This window comes from Diceros bicornis, chromosome 14 (genome assembly GCF_020826845.1).
Source record: "Diceros bicornis minor isolate mBicDic1 chromosome 14, mDicBic1.mat.cur, whole genome shotgun sequence".
NCBI classification, from domain to species: domain Eukaryota; kingdom Metazoa; phylum Chordata; class Mammalia; order Perissodactyla; family Rhinocerotidae; genus Diceros; species Diceros bicornis.
Window position 1 is genome coordinate 42,151,957 of NC_080753.1, and position 22,210 is coordinate 42,174,166.

Below are 22,210 nucleotides of genomic sequence, written 5' to 3' on the forward strand. Positions count from 1 at the left end.
AGGCCATGAATTTTTATGTGGTGCTCACATAGCCACCAACCCTGTTGAGCTCTTATTAGATTTAATTGTTTGTTTATAGAGTCTTGTGAATTTTTACATTGGCATAATATTTTCAATATATTGATTTTGAAATTTAAAAAGAACACAAATTAATTAATTAGAAAAAATGGAGATGATCCATAAACCAAAAGCTCATTTTTTGAAAAGCTTAATGATAATAGATAAACCTCTAGCAAAACTAATTAGAAAAACAAAGTGTGAGTGTGTGTGTGGGGGGGGGGTGGAATAAGATACAGGAATAAAGAAGGGAAAGTAGCTACCTGAACGGAGATATAAAGAACCATCAGAATACTATACTATGAATAATTTTTACAAAAAATTAAGCTTAACAGAAAAGGATAATCTTCCAGATGAAAAATTAAGTAATAAACAAGCCATGATTAAGGAAATATGGCAGTTTAAAAAAAATCTCTCCTGTACTTTTCAACCCAAATAATACCAAGCGCAGTTGGGTTTTACAAGTTTTAGTGAAATTTAAGGAATTGGTAATCCCTATTTTACAGAAGCAGTTTCAATAGAAAAAACAGCTTTCCTCCTTCTTTTCTTTTGAAATTGTATACCCTTATCTAAACCGGACAGGAACAATACCAAAAAAATGAAAAAAAGAGAGAGAGAAACAAAGAAAGAGACAAGATAGAAAATTATACTCTCATCTTACTTATGAAGATTCATTAAAAAAAGCTCTATTTAAAATACAAGCAAATGGAAACGAAGAGGCCATATTATTTTTAACATATTATTTTTAAAATAATGATATATCATGTAGGGTTTATTCCAGAAATGGAAGAAAAGTTTAACATCATAAATCTGCCAGTGTAAGATATTAATAAAGAAAAGCTATTATCATCTCCATAGATACTGAGAGTATTTGCTAGAATATAACACTCCCTCATCATAAACATTTTCAACAGACTAGAATGAGGAGTAGCTACTTACTTCATAGGGAGAATCTTCAGTGAGCATAACATTTAATGGTGCAATTTTAAAAGGATTCCTAAAGCGTCAAAAGAAAGACAAAAGTTCTGTGGTATTATTCCTATTCAACATGGCACCAAGGGCCCGGCCAATACCGTGAGACAAGGACTAGAATTAAGAATAAAGATTCAATAAGAAAAGATGTTGTCTTTATTGTTTGAAAATAATATCTCATTGTAAAAATCCATTAGAATCTATAAACAAACAATTAGATCTAACAGAGCTCAACAGGGTTGATGGATATATGAGCACCACATAAAAATTCATGGCCTTTCTAGACATTAGCAATGACCTATCTGGGACTGAAATGGAAAAATCAGACATCATTCACAACAGTACAACACATTCTAAGGATTCTAAGTCCAAGAAAAAATATTCCAAATCTATATGAATAAAACTATGAAATGTCATTGAAGGATACAAAACAAGATCCACTTAAATTAAGAGATAGATATACACTGTACTGTGCTTATGTTTTGTGATGACTCAATATGCTCAAGTGTTCATAAATTCCAAAATAACCTAAAAATTCAATATTATGCTACAAAACCCCACGAGATTTTTGGTAAAGCATTGTAAAATGCATGTTGATGAACAAAAATAGTAAGTATAATTCAAAAAAACGAAAGAAAGAAAAAAGGAGTGGTGGGTCTTGACTTGGTAGGTCTTAGGGCAGGCACTTTAAGAGAGGCTAGGGTCATCCTAGGGATACAGCCTTGAGCTGTTAGAGACTATGTTAGTGTTTGTTCAAGTCTTGATAGGCCAAGTCAAGAAGGTGCAGAGGAGCCTGGCTAGAGTTTGGTCTAAATTTTATCTGCTGTTAATTGGATTAATTGCTTAGAGCTATCAAGAGATAATGTCTTTAGTGTAATGGTTTGGAGCAGGGACCCTGTAGCTAAACTGCCTGGATCAGAATCCCCTCTGCCATTTATTAACTGTATGACTTTGGGCAAATCATTTTAAGCTTTGTGTGATTTAATATATTCCTTGGTAAAACTGGGTTAACGATAGTTCACAGGTGTGTTACCAGGATTAAATGAGTAATCATCTGGAAAACAGGTGACAATGTGCCTGGGTATTTGCCAAAAAAAAAGTAGTAAATAAAAATAACTGGGAAAGGCTATGTGCTACCTGCAAACCAGGCTGCACTGTCTTTCGTGGGCCCTATGCACTTTTGCCTTCGTGGGTTCCTTCCTCCATTAAAAATATAACACAAATAATAACCTTATTAAAATTATATGAAGATTAATATATTAATATTATATATCAGAACGTTTTCTGTCCACCTAAAAGTTCATTTTTTTCTTCAGATTTTACAAGAAATTAAAATATTTTCGTAAGCCTCTACAAGTACTGTGGGCCCTGGGCCCTGTGCCTATTGTGCCTGACGGATGTTGGCCCTGTGAGCTTCTGAAGACACAGTTTAAAAACATAGTTATTCAAGTAGGAAATAATGATTATCCATACACATACATATTCACACACACTTAATCCTCACACAAAGTGCCCAGTAAATGTGAGGACAATAAACAGGGGTGGTGCAAGCAAGGTGTCCTGGAGAATTAGTGATGAGGGGTCTTCCGCCACTGGGGATGACGGGAAGCGCGAGCTCAGATAAACAGTCGGGAGAGAAAGGCAAAGACCAATAGAGAGCTGTTGCTCTGCTTCTCGGTCTTCAAACTGCTCGGTTCTGTTTTTATCTGCGAAGGACGCAGTGGATTGTTCCGACTCTCGGGGTGAGGGGGTAGCAGCCTGAAGACAGACGCCGGGTCGGCAAGGTCTGCGCACCAGCAAGGGGCGGCCACGGGGAAACTTCCCGGGCACAAGCGACTGGCGGACGCAAGCGCAACCGCGGCCCCTTAGGGGAGCCGGAGTAGCGTAACGTGGCGTATGCGTAACGTGAGGCTCTGTGGCGAAAAGGGGGGACGTAAGGCCCGGCGACACTGCCCAATGAGGGAGCCGGCGTGGAGGGGCGGGGCGGGACGGCCCATTGGGAGAGCCGGCGTTGAGGGGCGTGGCTACATGGGGGTCGGCAGAGGCGGGGCGTGGAGGTTCCTGATAGCCTTTCCACCCCTGCGTGGCTGCGCCGGCAAGAGGACGGTGTCTGCCAATTTTCAGGACTTCTCACCTTCCACTTTAAACCTCAGTGTGATTTTTCGGTTTTGTGTGGCTATTTGGTAGAAGCATTTCAGAGAAATCCAATGTCCTATTTAAATCACAGTTCTCCAAGTGTGGTCCCCACCAGCAGCATCAGCACCTGTATAATTGAGAAATGCAAATTACTGGATCCTATTCCAGATCTAGTGAATCAGAAACTTCTGGGTGGGTGAGGCCCAGCAATCTGTGTTTTTAAAACCAACTGAAGATTCAGAATTTTTCAGGTGATTTTGGTGCACACTTAAGTTTGAGAATGCTTCGAAGTATTGTGTTTTCCTTAATTCAGATGTTGAAAGTGACCTCTCAAATGTCAGCTTAACTAAACTAAGTTGTTTACCTTCAAGATCGTTACCAAAGCCGAAACAATGCTTAGGCCTTACCCACTCAGACCTTGATGCCAGAAAATAAAGTGAAAAATAAATAAATTGTATGTCTAGAAAGGGGAGATCTTAGGAGAAGGACTTGAATCAACGATGAGTGCAGAATTCCAATTATCCACAAATTTTATTAATCATAACATCTCATTTACAAATGTTTTGCCATCCTCTCATTCTGACTTCTCCCAGCAAAGGTAGTCCATGGTAAATAATGAATTCCCAGTAACTAGGCCTGTAACAGAAGTAAATTCTATTTTTATAATTCAAACAAAAAATAAAATGAAAAAGCTAAAACACCTTGTTTAGGCTCTCCCACTCAGGTAATGATCTCCTTTTGATGAACCAATGTGCAGCCAGCCAGGATGGATTGGATTTGGATGGGATATACACACTAATCAATCATTTTCAGGCAGATCAGACTTCATACTTCATAACTTCTATGGGCAGATTCACATTTTCAGTTATTGTTTGCATTCATTTCTTCTCTGCACTTATATCTCTCCCTGATTGAAGAAATAAAAAGGGTTTATTTGTTAGGTGCCATTTTGCCATAATGCCATATAGCATTAATATTTGCTATACAAATAGGGTTCTGTTTACACGTGCTTGTATAATGTGCAGTGAGGACTCTCTGCTCCAGCATTACCTACACCTTAGTCATTATTAGCCTTAACAGATAATGCGTCAAATCACGCTTAGTCAAGAAATATTCCTGAATAATATGATCTTTGATCCAAATTCCCCAGCTACCTTTCTTGAGGTGGGATTCAAATAGTTCAAAAGCTTATATTCTTTCCCTTTAGTTGTTGACCAGAAGAGAATTAGCCACTTTGATTTTCATTTTAATTCAGTGACTAAGGAAAATATAATAATTGCTAACAATTGCTAAGTGCTTACTAAATGTCCATACGTGTTTTAAGAGCTTTATGTGAATTATCTCTCTTAATCCTTAAAATAACTCTAAGAAGTATTGTACTATTATTACTCTTGTTGCATAAATTTGGAAAGTGAGACCCAGAAAGACTGAGTCACTCATTCAATTGAACCTTTTTGACAACTCAGCTCTGGCCTCTATTCCTGTCGTTATAGATTTATGTGTACCTCAACTAATTAATTATATCATACCACAAATACTTGTTGAGAGCCTACTGTGTGTCTGGAACAGCCTTAGGCATTAGGGAGTCAGCAAAAAAGACTGACCCTGTCCCAGTGGAGCTTATAGTCTTGAGAATGGGGAGAGAAAACAAACAATAAGCAAATAAATTTATATCCGTTAGTGCTAACTGATGAATAAAGCAAGTTAAAAATGAATATAGAAGGGTGCCATTTTACATCTGCTGGTCAAAGTCTCCCAAATATAGTGACATTTTAATCAATTCGCTCAACCCCAAACCCAAGAAATGTGGGGAGTATTGCAGATATGTAACTGGTATTATACCCAGCTGAAATATCAAATGTACGACAAAGTCTATCTACTCATCTCCCTCTTTTTTTCTTTCTGCCTTTCTCCTACTACAGTCTGCTGTAGGCTTCTCTTTGGTCTCTACATTCTTTCTCTCCCTTTTGTAGTAGCAGTCTGCTTCTTCCATTCCTTTTCTGAGTCCTTCTCAATTTTGCTCACGTTTGTTCTTGTTTTCCTCATGCTCCTCCTCCTCCTTTCCTAAAAAATAGCCATAATTTGGCTGTGATATTTACATTGTTTTTTATTTATGAAATACAGCTTAACACTCACTGTTAAAGTTTTAAACAAAATTCTAAAGCATAATTCTTTTAAAGATTTTATTTATTTATTTTTTCCCCCAAAGCCCCAGTAGATAGTTGTATGTCATAGTTGCACATCCTTCCAGTTGCTGTATGTGGGACGCGGCCTCAGCATGGCCGGAGGAGCAGTGCGTCGGTGCGCGCCCGGGATCCGAACCCGGGCCGCCAGCAGCAGAGCGCACACACTTAACCACCGAGCCACGGGGCCGGCCCCTAAAGCGTAATTCTTTTACTTTTCTACAAGTCCTGTTCCCTGTCCGTGGTAGCAAATCTCATAGTTTATGAAAGGAAAAGCCACTCAACTGCTGCTGTGCATGTAAAGAAAAGGAACCTTTTTTTTTCTATTTAGCACTGAATGCCCATGCTACCACAATGAATTTCAAGAACTCTGAACTTGCTCCCAAAATGATCTCTACGTCTCCTAAATCTTCTTTTCCTGCAGCCAGGGTTTGGAGGGCAGTTGGGAGCATAAATCAAGGAGGAGGCTGCTGAAGTTGTTCATTTGATTCAAGCATAAAAAAGTCTTCAATAAGAAATCTCTTTATAATTTCTGGGTCCACAGTCAATCTAAATGTCCAAAACTATGTGGCAGAACAATCATAAAAAGCAAATAATTCTAGAACTCAAGCTATGGTCAATGATAGATATCTAATTCAAAATTGTAAAAATATAGTTTTTGTAATGACTATATGTGTGGTATAGGGTTAACCCCATGCAAAGAGAGGCGTGGCCTTTTCCCTTTGCTGGGAGGTGATCTCTAGGCTCTTGGAATGTCCTGCATGATAAGAATATCTTTGTTTACCAGGAGGTCTTGGGCTACACTGGATAGTCTAATACCATCATTTCTGCTGGGGGCTTTGAGCCACATGGTATCTGCACTACATCAAGAAGGACTGAAGACTAAAGATCAGCCACTCAGGCAGTCAGTCATGTCTATATGATAAAGCTCCAGTAAAAGCCTGGACACCAAGACTTGGTTGAGTCTCTCTAGTTGGCAATATGTATTGTGTTGTCACACATTGTTGCAGGCAGGCATTAACACTCTCCATGACTCCACTGGGAAAGGACTACTAGAAGCTCCAGTTTGGAACCCTCCTAGGCTCTGCTCCATGTGTGTCTTCCTTTGGCTGATTTTCATTTATATCCTTTTGGTGTAATTAACCCTAACGTTGACTATAGTAGCTTTTAGTGAGCTCTGTGAGTCCTTCTAGTGAATTATCAAATCTGAGGGTGGTTTTGGAGACCCCTGCACTCTGCAGTTGGTATCAGATGTGAGGTCAGTCTCACAGACTGTTCCTTAATTTCGCACTGTGTCACAATGGTATTAATGTTACTATTTTTATTACCCAAAAATCGGGATGAATATTTTTGCCTTAATTTAATGAATTTGGTAGTTCTCATATGAGCCAAGTCTGTTCACCTGCCTGCAGATTTCCAAAGAGTGATAAACACTTTTTAGGCCTACTGAAAGATAAAGAAAAAGGAATGCAATTAGCTGTAAGCTTCCTTGACAGTCTACAAAACTGAGGGCTCCAGAGGTCAAGGTCAACCTTATCTCTCTTTGTATCTCCAGTGCCCATACCAGTGACTGGTCCAGAGTCATTCAATGACTATCTCTTTTTTGTGTGAGGAAGATTGGCCCTGAGCTAACACCTGCCAATCCTCCTCTTTTTGCTGAGGAAGATTGGCCCTGAGCTAACATCCGTGCCCATCTTCCTCCACTTTATATGGGACGCCGCCACAGCATGGCTTGACAAGCGGTGTGTCAGTGCGTGCCCAGGAACCGAACCCGTGAACCCCAGGCCGCTGCAGTGGAGTGCGCGCACTTAACCACCTGTGCCACCAGGCAGGCCCCCAATGACTATCTCTTAAATGAACTGATTTATAAATAAATACTCTGAACTATAGCCATGGTACAATTTACTAGGGCATTTTGACACATGTCAAGAATCTCCTTATAAGCCTTCATGACTAAATTCTTCTCCTTTTCCTCTTTCTGCTAACTCTTAATCTATTACCTTACACTTTAAACATTGCATTTTTTATAATGTTACTCAATCATTAATCTTAACTTCTATATTTTAAATAAATTATTAAATTAGCTTTAACTTCTTGTCAATTTTAAATTAATTTGTATTTTTCCATATGGTTATTTTCTTATATTTTCATATGCCACAGTATATGGGATTTTAACTTTTTATTGTATTTATTTCCTCCTTTAATTTGTTTTCTTGCAAAAAGCAAAACCTATTAGTTTGTTGAACATTCCAACAATGATCATCTACCAGAGATTTGCTTTACTGATTGCAGTTTAGGATTTCTTAGATGAATTAATTAAATTCATTCAATACTATTTTTAAGTGCCTGCTGTGTGCTGAGCTAATGTTTTATTTAACTGTAGAGGCCACTGTTTTGTCCTTTACAACCTCAGGGAAAAGTCCATCAGGATCTCATGTGGGAGTTTTATGGACCTTTGTCTCTGTGGGTAGTGGTCAATTATAATCTAAGTTGCTGCAATTCTTAAAAGTCTAACAGTTAAAAGATGTTAGGCTCAGGTGATTTTACGGTTGATTTTTATCTAACTGTTAAAAGACAAATACTTTTTACATTCAAGTATTTAAAACATAAAAATTATATGTGGTGACTTTAAAATATGTCCACAAATTCTTTTACTATCCTTACCTCAAAAGATGGAGCCTAATTCCCCTTCTGAAATATGCCAGATTTAAATGATTTGCTTCTAATGAATAGAAAGTGGTAGAAGTGTCAGTGTGTGACGTTCAAAACTAGGTCATAAAAGACATTGTGGCTTATTTCTCCTGCTCTGTCTCTGATTTCTCTTTCTAGGGAATGACGGTTACCATGTTTTGAAGACAGTCAATTAGCCTTCCAGAGAGGTCTATGCAGCAATGAACTGAGGTCTTCCTGCCAACAGCCAACAGGAGCTTGTCTGGCATGGGAGTGAGCCACCTTGGAAGAGAATCCTCCAGCTACAGTCAAGCCTTCAGATGCCTGCAGCCTATGCTTACATCTTGACTGTAGTCTCATGAGAGAACTTGAGCCATAACCATCTAGCTAAGTCACTTCTGGATTCCTGATCCACAGATACTAAATGAGATAATAAATGTTCACTGATTTGAGCTGCTCAGTTTGGGAATAATTTGTTATACAGCAATAGATAATTAATAGAGGAGAGCCCCACAATTAAGTTTTTGAAGGTAGCATAATCTTAATGACAAAATCTGATAAAGGTACACCCAAAAAAGAAAATTATGGAATGATTTTATGTATGATTAGAAATGGAAAAAAATCCACATAAAATATTAAAATTTATCCAGCCATTGTTTATGATAATAATACAACATGACCAAAGAAATTTTGGACTAGGAATGCAAGAATGGATCCACATTAGGAAATCTACCTGTACTTCACTGCAATAGGTTAAAAGATAAAAAGCACATGATTTCATCAGATGCCAAAAATTCATAAATCATTCTTGGTAAAAACTCTTAAAATAGAATTAGAAGGAAATTACATCAACACAATAAAGACTACCCCACGCACATACACACACACAAGCAAGCATTATTATAAATCGTGAACTACCAAATCCATGTCCATCAACATGAGGAAAAAGATGGTGATGCCTGCTAGCATGTCTAATATGGGATAGTTTATAATTTTAGCTAACACAATAACATGATAAAAGCAATTAACAGAAACAGTTATTGGAAAGAATGTCAAACATTTTTATTTGCTAGTGATAGTATTATATGCAATGAAAATCAAGATGCCATTAAATATTGATTAGAATTAACAGAATTTGGTAATTAACTAGGTACAAAATGCACGTAAATAATCAATTACTCAATTATCCTGCCCCTCCACAGAACTGCAAACAGTGCTTCTTCAGTCTGACGCCGCCATCTGTCAACACAGATTAGAAGGCAAAACCCTTTGAAAATCAGCATTTCATGTTGTAAGAATTTATAGGGCTTAGTTCAGTGTCACACAGTGACCTCCCCTTTTTTGTTGTATCATTTTTCACTCTATTGAATTTATTTTTAATTATGAGTAATCCATCAATTCTAAAAAATTCTCTGCCATGATCTTTTAAATCTCAATTCTGCATCATTCTCTCTGGTTACACTTCCAGTACTACAAGCAGATGCACGTCAGACAATTTCACTACTAATTCCAGATCTCTTACACTCCCTTTTACATTTTCTATCTGCATTTTGGATAATTCCTTAAGATCTGGTTATATAGTTCATTAAAATTCTTCAGCTGGGTCCAATTGGCTAATAAAACCCATCTAGTAAGCTTTTAATTTTAATTCTGTTATAATTAATTGTATAAATATATGTATATCTATACATTTATTTCTAGAATTTCTATTTGGTTCTTTTATTAAGTCTGTGTGGTCCTACTTTGTATTCTTAGTCCCTTAACATATTTCAAAGTTTTGGTTTTTTTTTTTTAAGATATTAAAGTTAGTCACAAATCTGTATCTGTTCGTTGCCTCTTTTTACTCTTTTTGTGTCTGTTGTCTGCTACTCTTGTTATTTTTGGTCATGGTGTCTTGTTTCACGGTATGTTTGGTTAATTTTGCTTGTGAAGCTGCTCATTCATTTTCTTTGATATTTTATCTGCCGGGATTTATTGAGACCTAAAATGAAGCTTATTCCTCCAGAGAGGATTTGGATTTGCTTTTACCAGGTGCTCAGGGGCACAAACCCAGCTTGGAACATCCCTAAGTTAAATTCTCAGCCTAGAATCTCTGTGATGTTAATGCCAGGCACAAGTCAAATGTGAAGGCTGGCTTGTAGTACACAGTTCTCAGTGGCGGAATCTTCCCTGCTCAGCACCTAGGTGCAGGGCAGGCTCTTTGCAATCATCTGTGGTGAGTGTGTGTGTGTCTATTTCTAGTTCATCCTTCTACCCTAAGGACATGGCTTTTGATCTGGTCTCTCAGATTCACAGGGAAAGATTTCTTATAAGCCTCCCTACCATGGACAGGCTTCACATAACACCCTAAAAACCAAAGCTCAGGTTTGGGTGAAAGGCAGTTGTGGCCCTTGGTGTTTCACACAGGCCAAGCCCCTGGGCCTGAGAGTTCCTTACTTTCTTAGTGGCTCTTCCTTGCTTTTAAGAATTTAAAAAAGATTATTCTAGATTTTAATTGTCCATTCAGGTACCCAGCTTGCCATATTGTGGAAAATCTATCCTCATAATCTATGAATCTGTGTTTGTTTGGGAAATCGTGAGGAGACTAGAATTTCTAAATTCATTCCTCCCTCACCAAATACCATCCACATAAATTCTCTATCTCAACCAGCACTTCACTCCCAGCCCAGCCTCATCTACCTTGCAATTTTTTTAGTCAACTCTGAACCGTTGATTCCTTTCCTTCTGGCCACTCCCCGATCCCAGCTTCCAGCCCCTTTTCCGAGATTTATTTTCTCCACAATAATCCGTTCCCCAGAAGCGAAAGTCTTAAGCCATTCTGCCAGAAGGGGCTTCCCTTCCCTTTCTACCTCCCCTCCATGCTTGACACTCGGGGACACCCGGGAAAGGGTATAGGGTACTGAAAAGGGGGCCTCAGTCCTGAGATAACTATTGTCTATCTAATCAGCCATCTTAACGGACTGAGTATTGGGCTTCTCTTTTGTGACCCAGAGGACATTACAGCTGAATACTGCCAAAAGGCTGTAAATTAAATAGGACTTTTTGGGAAAAAAGATGTAGTAACTGAGAGGATTTGAAGGCGTCTCAAAAGCGGCTTCCGTTTTCTCTCCCTCGGTGCCTTCAGGACACAGTATAAGCTCCTCCTCTACCTCCCCCACTCGCTGTTCAGAGCCTCAAGCAAAAATTAGACCAATTGCAAAGCAAGCAAACCAGAAAAACCTCAGTAGTGTTTCCGTGAAAACTCATTGTCTTCAGTCTTTTTTCAGTAATACACATCTGTATGTTAAGAAAGAAAGAAGAAAAGAAATTCTGAGCAGAATAAAGTTATCAGAAAATGCTCTTTCGTGCTCTGGATGAGCAGTCATCGCCAAGTCCCGGATCAACATCAGGATCAGCTTGGAGACCTACACACGGAAACGAAAGCTGTACACTTGAAATGGCATTTCCAGTTCAAATTACTTATCTAGTTATGCGACAGTAAATGATGAATAGCTTTATGGAATTCTATTTGCCCATAATGAGCGCGCAATTTATGTTTTGTTATTGTCTAGGTACCCTACAAGTATTTCCTACGCAGCTGTAATACAGCATTCAAAAACGGTAGCATAGGTTTAAATTTGGTATGAGAAATCCGAGAATAGCCTTTGGAATAAAAGGATTACAACTCACTTGTTGAAAGCATGCGTGGCTCTTAAAAGAGCCTTTGGGGTTAGATGTAAAGACGCTTACTTGACAAGTTTACTTGGAGCTGGTGTACTTGGTGACGGCCTTGGTGCCCTCGGACACGGCGTGCTTGGCCAGCTCCCCAGGCAGCAGCAGGCGCACGGCCGTCTGGATCTCCCTGGACGTGATGGTCGAGCGCTTGTTGTAATGCGCCAGGCGCGACGCCTCGCCCGCGATGCGCTCGAAGATGTCGTTGACGAACGAGTTCATGATGCCCATGGCCTTGGACGAGATGCCGGTGTCGGGGTGAACCTGCTTCAGCACCTTGTACACGTACACGGAGTAGCTCTCCTTGCGGCTGCGCTTGCGCTTCTTGCCGTCTTTCTTCTGCGCCTTGGTCACCGCCTTCTTGGAGCCCTTTTTCGGGGCTGGAGCAGACTTGGTAGGTTCAGGCATTGTAACGTTAAAAAATCACAACACTATCGCTAACACCTGGGAAAATAGTCACCCCCAGCGAGGCCACATTTATTTATAGATGCGGTATTCAAATTAGGTTAGTAAGATTTCGCTCATGATTGGATTAATTTTAGTGTCGTCACAAATACGAATGTAAATGATAGTTGCACGTCTACCTTTTCATTGGCTATTTGGTTACTTTGCTTCGACCCAATCAGAAGGCCTATACTAGGCTACCCAAAGCTACTATAAATGGCCTCTTCAAGCGACGGGGCTGTACATCTCGAAGAGATGGAACTTTTATTTCGAAGAGGCCAGTTTTAGGTTTGTGAGTGGAAGCAACTCCGTGCTCGCCAGAATAACTTTGTGCATTGGGTCCGGGCCCCACGCCAGTGACACCTAGTGGCTGTGCTGATGTCCTAGCTGCTAGAGCTGGTGGGCCAGCGGTTGTTGAGTAGCTCATTATCCCCGCAGCAGCTAACCAAATCCCAACCACTAGAAGCTCAGCAATAACGCTGGACTGCGTGACCCTTTCAAGTTTGCATTCCCTTATCTTTCTCTACCAAAAACCCTGCGAACTTGTTTTACCATAAACCATTATGGTTAAAATATTCGGGAACGTCTTCGCCCAAATCTGCCAATTTTACCTTTTGGTTTGTTCTGAACGCAAGTGTCCCATACAACGGTAAATCTTTAACGCAATAGGTAAATGCTGAGTGCATCTGATAATTTTGGGTGAAACATTACAATCTCCCAACACCTACATAACATAGGTCCTGCAACAACACTTGAAATATCACTTTCGCCCCCAAATCTGTGGTCTTTCATATGGCATCCTAGGTGGGGGTCAGGGGTGGGTGTTACGAGCTACCTACTTACAACCGGCGTACTCCTAATATTTGCAGAATTTTCTCTCCGAGCTCTGGAGACAATGGACAGGTACTCAAACCCGGCACCCCTATCCCGCTCAGGCCTCAGTCAGCAGTTCTCCGAGGACACAGGCGTGTTCAACCGGAGGACGATATTACTCACTACTGCAACCCATACCACATCCCTGGGGGCCCGCCCCGTGCTTCAGGGCTTACAGCCACGCCCCCTTTAAAAAGTGCCACAGCTCTTTATGTGATATCTGTGGGTGGCTCTGAAAAGAGCCTTTGGGTTGTGTTGAGCTCACAAGCAGTTGGCCAAGGAAACTTCTTACTTTTTCTTGGCTGCCGCCTTCTTTGGCTTGGCTGCCTTCGGTTTGGCGGTCTTTGGTTTAGCCGCCTTGGGTTTCACCGCTTTGGCCTTCGCTGGGCTTTTGGGCGCCTTCTTGGGCCTGGCTGCTTTAGCCTTTTTGGGGCTCTTTGCCTTTTTGGCTCCCGCAGCCGCAGCAGGCTTCTTCGCCTTCTTTGGGGTCTTTTTAGCGCTCTTCTTTGGGGTGGCCGCCCCCGTGGTCTTCTTGGGCTTCTTAGCCGCTCCCGCAGGCTTCTTGGGCTTGGCCGCGCCCGCCTTCTTGGCCTTGGGCTTAGCTTCGCCAGTGGCTGCCTTCTTGTTGAGCTTAAAAGAACCCGACGCACCAGTGCCCTTGGTCTGCACCAGCGTGCCCTTGCTCACCAGGCTCTTCAGACCCAACTTGATGCGACTGTTGTTCTTCTCCACGTCGTAACCAGCGGCCGCCAGCGCCTTCTTGAGCGCAGCCAGGGACACGCCACTGCGCTCTTTAGAGGCAGCGACAGCCTTGGTGATGAGCTCGGACACTGGGGGTCCCGACGCTTTGCGCTTCCCGGCACCTGCCGCCTTGCGGGCTTTTTTCTTCACTGGCGTTTTTTCGGCAGGGGCCGGAGCAGCGGGCGCGGCGGGCGCAGTCTCAGACATATTGAAGGCGGGTTTGGAGAGAGCAATTCGAGCCGGAAGCAGAGACACTGGCCGGGACTCGGGCCGCGGCGCTGCGCCCGCCCGTTTATATAGGGCGGAGCTGCGCCGTGATTGGTGCGCTGTCCAGCCCGCCTAGCTGGCAGCCGCAGAGTGTCCTCTCGGATCCCGAGTTGTGTTTGTTACACCTCAAAAAATGTCAAAAATATCAAAATTCTCTACACCGAATTGCCTGATTTTTCTCAAAAAATGATCCCCGAAGCCTCAGGCTTCACGCAGGTCTCAAATTATGAGGAAAGCACAAAACCTTATGCCAAAAACCAGCAATATTTCTCGCCGTCCTCGCCAAATTTCAACTGAGAGAAACAAAACTTTCTATTTTCTTCGCAAATTATAAATCGACCTTTGACTGTGGAGTTTTCTGACCTCTCAAATATGATTCTGCAAGTTGTTAGCTTCTTATATGTCCAAAAACCATGCCACTGGCATTAAGATTTTTATTACAAATCTGCGCTTAAGTGAGGGAAGTAACACAGGCTCCTCGGAGAGTCCTGCCTATTGAGCCGAGGGCATTTGAGTTCATCAAACTGGTTTAGTTTAATGCCAAACAAATTATTGCCCATGTGGGGTTAAATTTTAGACCCCTGGGACATCAACCTATACAGCCATGGTTTGTTTCTGTCTGCTGCATCTGGGATTTTTAACAATTCCTTAGGATAATTCTTTTCCTTTCTGCTCCCAAGGGTTGGGGGCGGGGCTGTTGCTTCTCTTCCTCTGGACAACTGCTTCATGAGTTTAGATAACTTGAATTCAGGATATCTGGGAAGGAAGGGGAGTCCAACACATAGGGTACAAGATGGAAAAAGATTAATTTTCAAATAACACGCAGATGATGTCCATAAAGTCACTGGAAGTGGAGGTGCTCTTTGAAGAATTTGTCTGCAGTCTTGCTGAATTCTTTCGATATGTGTTTCAGGATCAGATTGTAATATACTAGCTAGAATTGAAATTCAAGCATCGATAGTAAAGGGAAATAAATGAGAAGTGTAGATTATAACATACCTATTTCCATTACTAGAGAACCCCAGACCCTGTTATTACTGAATAGCTGATGAATGACTAGTCTACACACCAAATATGGCTTCAATCATGAAGATTATGGCTCTATGCTTCCCGGAGCTCCATAAAAAAGAAAATGAGTTACATGTATGATTGAATGACAAGTTCAAATTTCCATCTCAGAAGCAGAGCTTTGATGGACTATCCAAGTTAAGTTATTGCCCTCTGAAGACATCCTTTGCAAGGTCTCTGAACTAATGGATTTGTTTAGGCAGTTACCCAATCAACAAAGAGTACATCTTGGCAATGCAAACCCAACTAAAAGAACTATTCCTGGAAAATGGTCTGGATAGAATTGTCTTTAAAAACTGCAAGGCATGTACTTGACAGACAAAATAAAATTTTGGTCAGTGCTATAAGGTGATATGATACTATTCTGCAAGTGTGGCTGGTTGTAACATAGCATTGAACATCACATCAATTTTTAGTTCCATTGCCCCAAATCTTCTCTACACTCAACAGACCGACCCTACTACTACTGAAATAAAAGAGAATACAGATCTTTGATACATGTTGCAATGTTTCAAAATAGTCTTATTTAAATTAATGTTGAATCCAGTATAAAAGTGATGTAGATTATCAATATATTTTAAGCCCTAACATGTAAACATTTTCAATGTAATTCTTGCATGCTAGTGAAAAATAAATGTGCCCTTTGGTATAGTTTAAAATAAAAAGGGAGGGGATAAGGTTCCAAAACCAACCAATTGATAGTTACTAGGGAAACCGATTTTACGGTCAATTGATCCCAGAACAGTGGGGTTATACTCACTTTCAGTAACAAACAAACCACTCTCACAGCTAGCTGAAATTTGCACAACACATTGAAGTTTTCTCTCAAATGCCTTACTCTATTCTATGTGTTCCTTACTACTTCTGACTTGGAGGGACGTAAACTCTCCAAATCCTGTGATCTTTCAACTCACCTATGTTCATCTCCCATGGTACAGTGTGTTTTCTTATAAATGTGACAAATTTGAAGATATTGAGGATCTTCCACTGTTAAATCAAGCATTTATTTGAAATAAGAGTAACACCAAAGGACTCCATTTTCCTGTTGATCTGTCAGCTATATCAGAACTGTGTGTGTGTGTGCTGTGCATGTGTTTTAAATATAGATTCCAAAGTCTTGTTCTAGATGCTTCTGAACCAACGACTTCAGTGGGTCTCAGAATCTGAATATTTCACAACTTCTTCAGATTCTCCTGATGCCCAGCCAAGTGTGGGAACCACTGCCACGCTCACTGGAGGTGATTGACAGGTCAAAAGTGTTTCCTGTGATCTGAGTGTTCCTGTGGATTTCTGGACTTGCCTTCAAGATCTTCGAAAAGAAGTCCGTGCTGGATATGACCACAGGTTGGGAGGATGGGGGCAGCAGGAATCCAATCCTGACTTCCTTGGATTAACACCTGACTGGGCACTAGAGTGGGTTCAAGAAAGAGAAGGGAGAGTAACGGTAAAGGATCTTCTGCTTCATTATTTTCCATCCACAGAGGGTGGTCTGGACTGATTGCCTGTGGACTACCAGAATTCCCTAGTACAGCATCTCCACTTCTTGTCCCATTTTATCATTCTTAATAAAAGTTACCCTTTCCATTTATTGACTACTGTACTGTGTGCTACCTGCATTCTTAGTCAATGCAACAATCCGCGCTATAGATAGCACCCCCATTTTACATAGGAGGAAATGGGCTTTCACGGGTTGAGAAATTCTCCTGAGAAGACTGCTGGTAAGAGGTGCATCCTGGGTTCCAGCTCACATCTGTCTGATTTCAAAGCATGTGCTCTTAAAAACAGTGTTTTTCATACTACAGGTCTGAATGATCATTAAAGGTGGTGAAATCAATATAGTAGCACAAGGCTAAAATGTTTCTTTGTTAACAAACTAGAGTAGAATATAAAATACCAGAGCTCAATGCATGTAGTTTCAGTTATCTACACAGCTCCTTGACTGTGTGCTGGATGGCCCTGTGTAAAATGTATTTGTCTCTGTACAGGCTAATGTGGCCAGAGTGGAGGAGTCTTCCTCATGCAATTTCTTGAACTTTTGTAGTTATAAAATATTCTTAAGTTTATTAATCTCTAATGAGCTAAAAAAATAATTTCCTATTTTTGACTTTTTTTTTAAGCCTCTATAGAACTCCGACTGATGGAAAGTAGGGAGCACTCTGTAAACATTTCTATTTTGGACCTGATAGCAACTAAGCTAAGAGGAACAATGTGATTTGTAGAAAAACTGAAAGAAAAGAGAGGCTTGTACTTGGTTCCTTCTACTCCACAACTCTGGGCTCCAAGCACTTGATTCTGGACTTTGCTATTTTAATATGTTACCCTGATAGTTTTATTGAAGACAGAGCTTGGGGAAAAGGTGTTTTTTGCTAGACAAATTAGCACCTCCCCAGCTCCCTCATACGAGGTGTGCTATATAAGCACAGACACAGCGACACTCTGAAGACGACCTGCAGAACTCTATATGTTGAGACAAACTTCCCTTTGTGGACTCTTAATAGGCACTGTATCTTGGCTTTTGATGTAGAGCATTTCTGGAAAACTTTTCTTAAAAAGGGCTATATATTTTCTTAGAAATTGTTATTTCTTTTGTTTAATTTTACAATGAACACTGTGGGTTGCAGGGTTGCATAGCCCAGGTTATTCATTGTAGCGTTGTTTGGAACTGTAAAATATTGGAAAGCATTTTAATATCCACATGTAAGAGAGGGGCTGAATAAACTAGGGCACATATGCATAGTTGAGTAATATCAGCTACAACAATGAATGAAGAAGATCTCTATGAACTAATCAGGAGCAAACTCAGGGATATAGGATTAAGTGAAAAAGCCAAGTGCAAAAGACTATCCATAGTATGATATCCTCCGTAAGTGAAAGAAGAGTATATAAGAAAACACATTTTTCTGCTCATTTGTGCAAAAGATATACCGGAAGGATAAACCAAAAATGAACGAGATTGGTTATCCATGGGGGGTAGGTTAGAAAGGAATGGAAAGAAGGCAGGAATGGGAGCAGAGTAGCAGGGATGAGGAGGGAGTGACAGTTTCCTGAGTCTGTCTTTTTGTATAACTCTGACTCTTACAACTACAGTAATGTTTCACATACTAGCAAAATAAACAAACTATTAAAAGCAATACTTATCGGGGGCTGGTCCAGTGGCGAAGTGGTTAAGTTCTTGTGCTCCACTTCTGCAGCCCAGGGTTCGAGGGTTCAGATCCTTGGCGCAGAGATACACACCACACATCAAGCCATGCTGCGGTGGCATCCCACATACAAAATAGAGGAAGACTATCACAGGTGTTAGCTCAGGGACAATCTTCCTCAAGCAAAAAGAAAAGAGCGATAGGGATGGGAACATATACCCAAAATGGAATACAATCACTAATAAATTAACCAAACTGTATTAAATTAACAACAATGACACCGAAGGAATTGAATAAGATAAAAATTAACTTAAGTAACTGTGGAAGATAATATCTTGATTGGATACTGTAAGGCTAAAGGCAAAGTAACTATATATAAAGGCCATAATCTAATAAAAATATTTTTCTCTGGGATATAGATTAATAATTCTGAAACTACTTATGTATCTACTAGAATTGAACAAAGAAGTAAATATGTTGCAGAAAGTGAGATCCAGTGTTCTCACTGGTGGAAAAAGAAGTATTTGGCTAAAATGAACCTTGTGGTGCTAGATTAGAATCAGAAGTATTAATATAAGTTCAAATTGTAAAATATATCTACAATTATATAGATACAGAAACAAAGATGTGTGTGTGTATGTGTGGGTTAATTACACATATATTTCTTTTTTTTTTTTGTGAGGAAGATCAAACATGAGCTAACATCCATGCTAATCCTCCTCTTTTTGCTGAGGAAGACCAACTCTGAGCTAACATCTATTGCCAATCCTCCTCCTTTTTCCTTTCCCCCAAAGCCCCAGTAGATAGTTGTATGTCATAGTTGCACATCCTTCTAGCTGCTGTATATGGGACGCGGCCTCAGCAGGGCTGGACAAGCAGTGTGTCGGTGGGCGCCTGGGATCCGAACCCGGCTGCGAGTAGCAGAGCCCGCGCACTTAACCGCTAAGCCACGGGGCCGGCACCTACACATATATTTCTTTGCTCGCTCAGCTGCAAGGACTTACAAGCAGTGACATCCCAGGAGCAATTAGCACATCCCACACACAATCTTTGGTTTTTAACCATCATTCTCCAATAAAAGGAACTAGGGCTCCTTGGAGAGGTAGTTGATTCCAAGGCTGGAGCAGGGAAAATATCAGATGGGCCTGGAACATCTTGTGGTGCCAGAAAATAAAACATTTTAAAAAAGATGGAAACGTTGAAAAAACATGCAACCCAGTCTCAAGGAGCTACCAGTAGCCAAAGCTGGAACCATTTGGCAACAAAATAAAAAAAACTGATAATACAGCATTTAACTCATAGAATAAAATATATATCCATAAATAAATACATAAGGAGAAAGGACAACTCTTTCTTATTGCAGATAAAATTCATAGATGGATGCTAAAATTATTGGGTGAAATTTTAAGGAGAAGCAGGATTCACATAGTCTCAAGGTATCCTCCCCAAGATATCTATCAACTACAAAGGGAAAGGTAATAACTTTACAGTGGAGAAACCCAGCAGACCCCTCCTTAACTAAGTGAGCAAGGTAACATCACAAGTAATGAGATATAACATCATGAACTCCTTGCACTTAAAAGGACACTTCATCATTTTTGTCATATTTTCTGGCAAAAATACATAAACTCATTCCAACAGTGAGAAAACATCAGACAAATTCAAATGGAGGAATATTGTTTAACTGATCAGTACTTTTCAAAAGTGTGAAGGTCATGAAAGACCAGGACAGACTAAAGAACTATTATAGACTGAAAGAGATTAAGGAGAAACAATAAGTAAATGCAATGTGGGATCCTGAATAAGATCCTGGACTAGAAAAAAGACATTGGTGGAAAAATTTGTAAAATTTGAATAAAGTTTAAAGTTTAGTTAATAATATTGTACCAATGTCCATTTCTTGTTCTTTATAATTGTATAATGGTTATGTAAGACATTAACATTGGGGGAAGCCAGTTGAGGGAACTTTATAAGGGAACTTTTTGTACTATTATTGCAACTTTCATAAATCTATAATTGGTTCAAAAGAAAAAAGTTTTCTAAAAAAAATAAGTTTCTCTTTGTATCCCACAATGTTATAACACTTTTCATAGAAGGGAAAAATACACCTAAATGTGACATAAGTTCTTCATAGTGGTAGAAATATAGATGATTTTTATTCTTGTTTCCAAACTTTTATGTGTTTTCTGTTTCTACTGTAAGTATTGATTACTTTATTATTAGCAAACAACATGTTTCTTCTAAAAATATAATACAGTTTATTTGAAAAAAGAAAAGTGTACTGAGTTTCCCAGTCATTCAGGTACTCTCTGTGCCCTTCTTTGCTCCTTATCTGGACTTTCATTGAAATTATTTCCTTGTTTTTTTACTTATAGATTAATCATTTATATATGTATCCATGAACAATATGGTTTAGTTTCTCCTGTTTCTGAGGTGTATATACGCAAAATCATAGTGCATTTATTCTTTTGTGTCTTGCTTGTTTCCACATTTACAAGATCCATACCTCTGTATTGTATTGGTGCAGAGAACTCTAGTTTGTTGATTTGCGTTGCCGTTTAATATTTACTTTATAAACGTAGTCCAATGTATTTACTTATCTAGTCTATTGCTCATGGACTTTCTTGTGGTTGTATTATGTAGCAAATTTAATTTTCCAAAGATGATGGCAACAATTTCTCCTGACCCACATTCCCTTCTCCCATGTGTCTTGTTTGCTCCTCCATCAAGTCTAATTCGTATCCCTTTGAATCTGAGTGAGCTTATGACAGCTTGCAACAATAGAGCGTGGAGGAAGTGAAGCTGTGTGGCTTCCAAGTCCAGGTCCTAAAAAACAATGCAGCTTCTGCCTTATTTGCTGGAACTCTCAGCCTTTGAATGCTGAGCTATCTATCTCATAAAAATTTTGGTGATTCTGAGGCCACCATGCTGTGAGAAAGCTGCATGTGGAGACCATGTTTGGCACTGTGGTTAGCTGTCCTAGTCTTTGAACCATCAAAGGTTCAAAGGACCTTTGTTCAAGGACCAGAAATGTCAGAGAAGGAGTCTCCAGCTGATTCCAGCTTCCAGTGGTCAAGTCTTTTCAGCTGAAGTCTCAAACATCATGGCATGGAGACAAGCCAACTACACTCTGCTCTTTCTGAATTCCTGACCCACAGAATCTGTAGGCATGACCAAATGGTTGTTGTTTTAAGCAACTAAGTTTGAGGGTATTTTGTAACCTCAACAATAATAGTTTCAGTTTATTTTCATGTTTATTAGCTGACCAGTTATTTTCTTAAGAAATCTTTTTGACTATAACCTACATTAAGAAATGTATTTTACATCATATACTCACTCTCACATACACTCATGCATGATGCCCTAACTGAAACAAAACTTTAAGGAAGTAATAGATATCTCTTTTAAATGTAACTTGCTCTGCTATCTTCTCTTTCTCTTCTCTTTTCTTCTCTTCTCTTCTCTTAATTTCAATAAAGCTGATCACAACCAACTAAACTGATTTTGTAAATAGTGGGTCTCAATCAGCAGATTGAAGAAACAGTGTGTTGTAGGCTTAAGTTTAAGAGGTGATCTTAAACTCTTTATTTTTATACCTTGGAAAGTGTATATTTCTACATCTTATATATTTTACATGGTGTATGTATATATATGTGCATACATATATTTTAAGCTCTAAACTCAGAGGTAAATTGTTCTGCATTGGCCTCAGGCTAAATAAATCAGTAAAACAAAAACGAAAAATATGAAAAGAGTAAATATAATAAATCTAAACTTAATTTGGATGTTGAAGCATATGGAAACCCCAAGAACCCATTACTATTTCAAGATGAAATCCTGAGAGAGGTTAGTGACTTGCCCTCTGGGTTGCCAGGAAGGGAATCCTTTGGAATCTGGAGGCAAGAACATTCTTTGCAAAAAGTTCAAGTGGAGAGTAGTTTGGATCTG

General features: G+C 39.8%; 2 protein-coding genes across 5 annotated transcripts; both read right to left on the reverse strand.

The window, feature by feature from the left end:
• Window positions 1-3,677: 3,677 nt before the first annotated feature.
• Window positions 3,678-12,168, reverse strand: LOC131414057 (histone H2B type 1-M). 4 transcript variants are annotated; one of them, XR_009222097.1, is made up of 4 exons: window positions 11,748-12,168; window positions 8,192-11,422; window positions 5,117-5,229; window positions 3,678-4,072 (listed from the first exon to the last, which is right to left on the reverse strand). XR_009222097.1 is itself a non-coding variant. In XM_058555101.1 (2 exons), exon 1 carries the CDS (start codon window positions 12,135-12,137, stop codon window positions 11,757-11,759), a length of 381 nt encoding a protein of 126 aa, XP_058411084.1. In that variant the 5' UTR covers window positions 12,138-12,168; the 3' UTR covers window positions 3,678-4,072; window positions 11,748-11,756. The 4 variants fall into 4 exon arrangements, 1 of the variants encoding a protein (XP_058411084.1); XR_009222098.1 differs by lacking the exon at window positions 8,192-11,422; XR_009222096.1 differs by lacking the exons at window positions 5,117-5,229; window positions 8,192-11,422 and having other exon boundaries at window positions 11,688-12,167.
• A 1,083-nt stretch (window positions 12,169-13,251) lies between these two features.
• LOC131414044 (histone H1.4) lies at window positions 13,252-14,043 on the reverse strand. Its single transcript, XM_058555087.1, has one exon. It carries the CDS (start codon window positions 13,992-13,994, stop codon window positions 13,335-13,337), a length of 660 nt encoding a protein of 219 aa, XP_058411070.1. The 5' UTR covers window positions 13,995-14,043; the 3' UTR covers window positions 13,252-13,334.
• Between the last annotated feature and the right edge of the window lie 8,167 nt (window positions 14,044-22,210).

Coding starts and splice junctions, on each gene's coding strand:
- LOC131414044 (XM_058555087.1), bottom strand. CDS start 13,994: ATGTCTGAGACTGCGCCCGCCGCGCCCGCTGCTCCGGCCCCTGCCGAA.
- LOC131414057 (XM_058555101.1), bottom strand. CDS start 12,137: ATGCCTGAACCTACCAAGTCTGCTCCAGCCCCGAAAAAGGGCTCCAAG.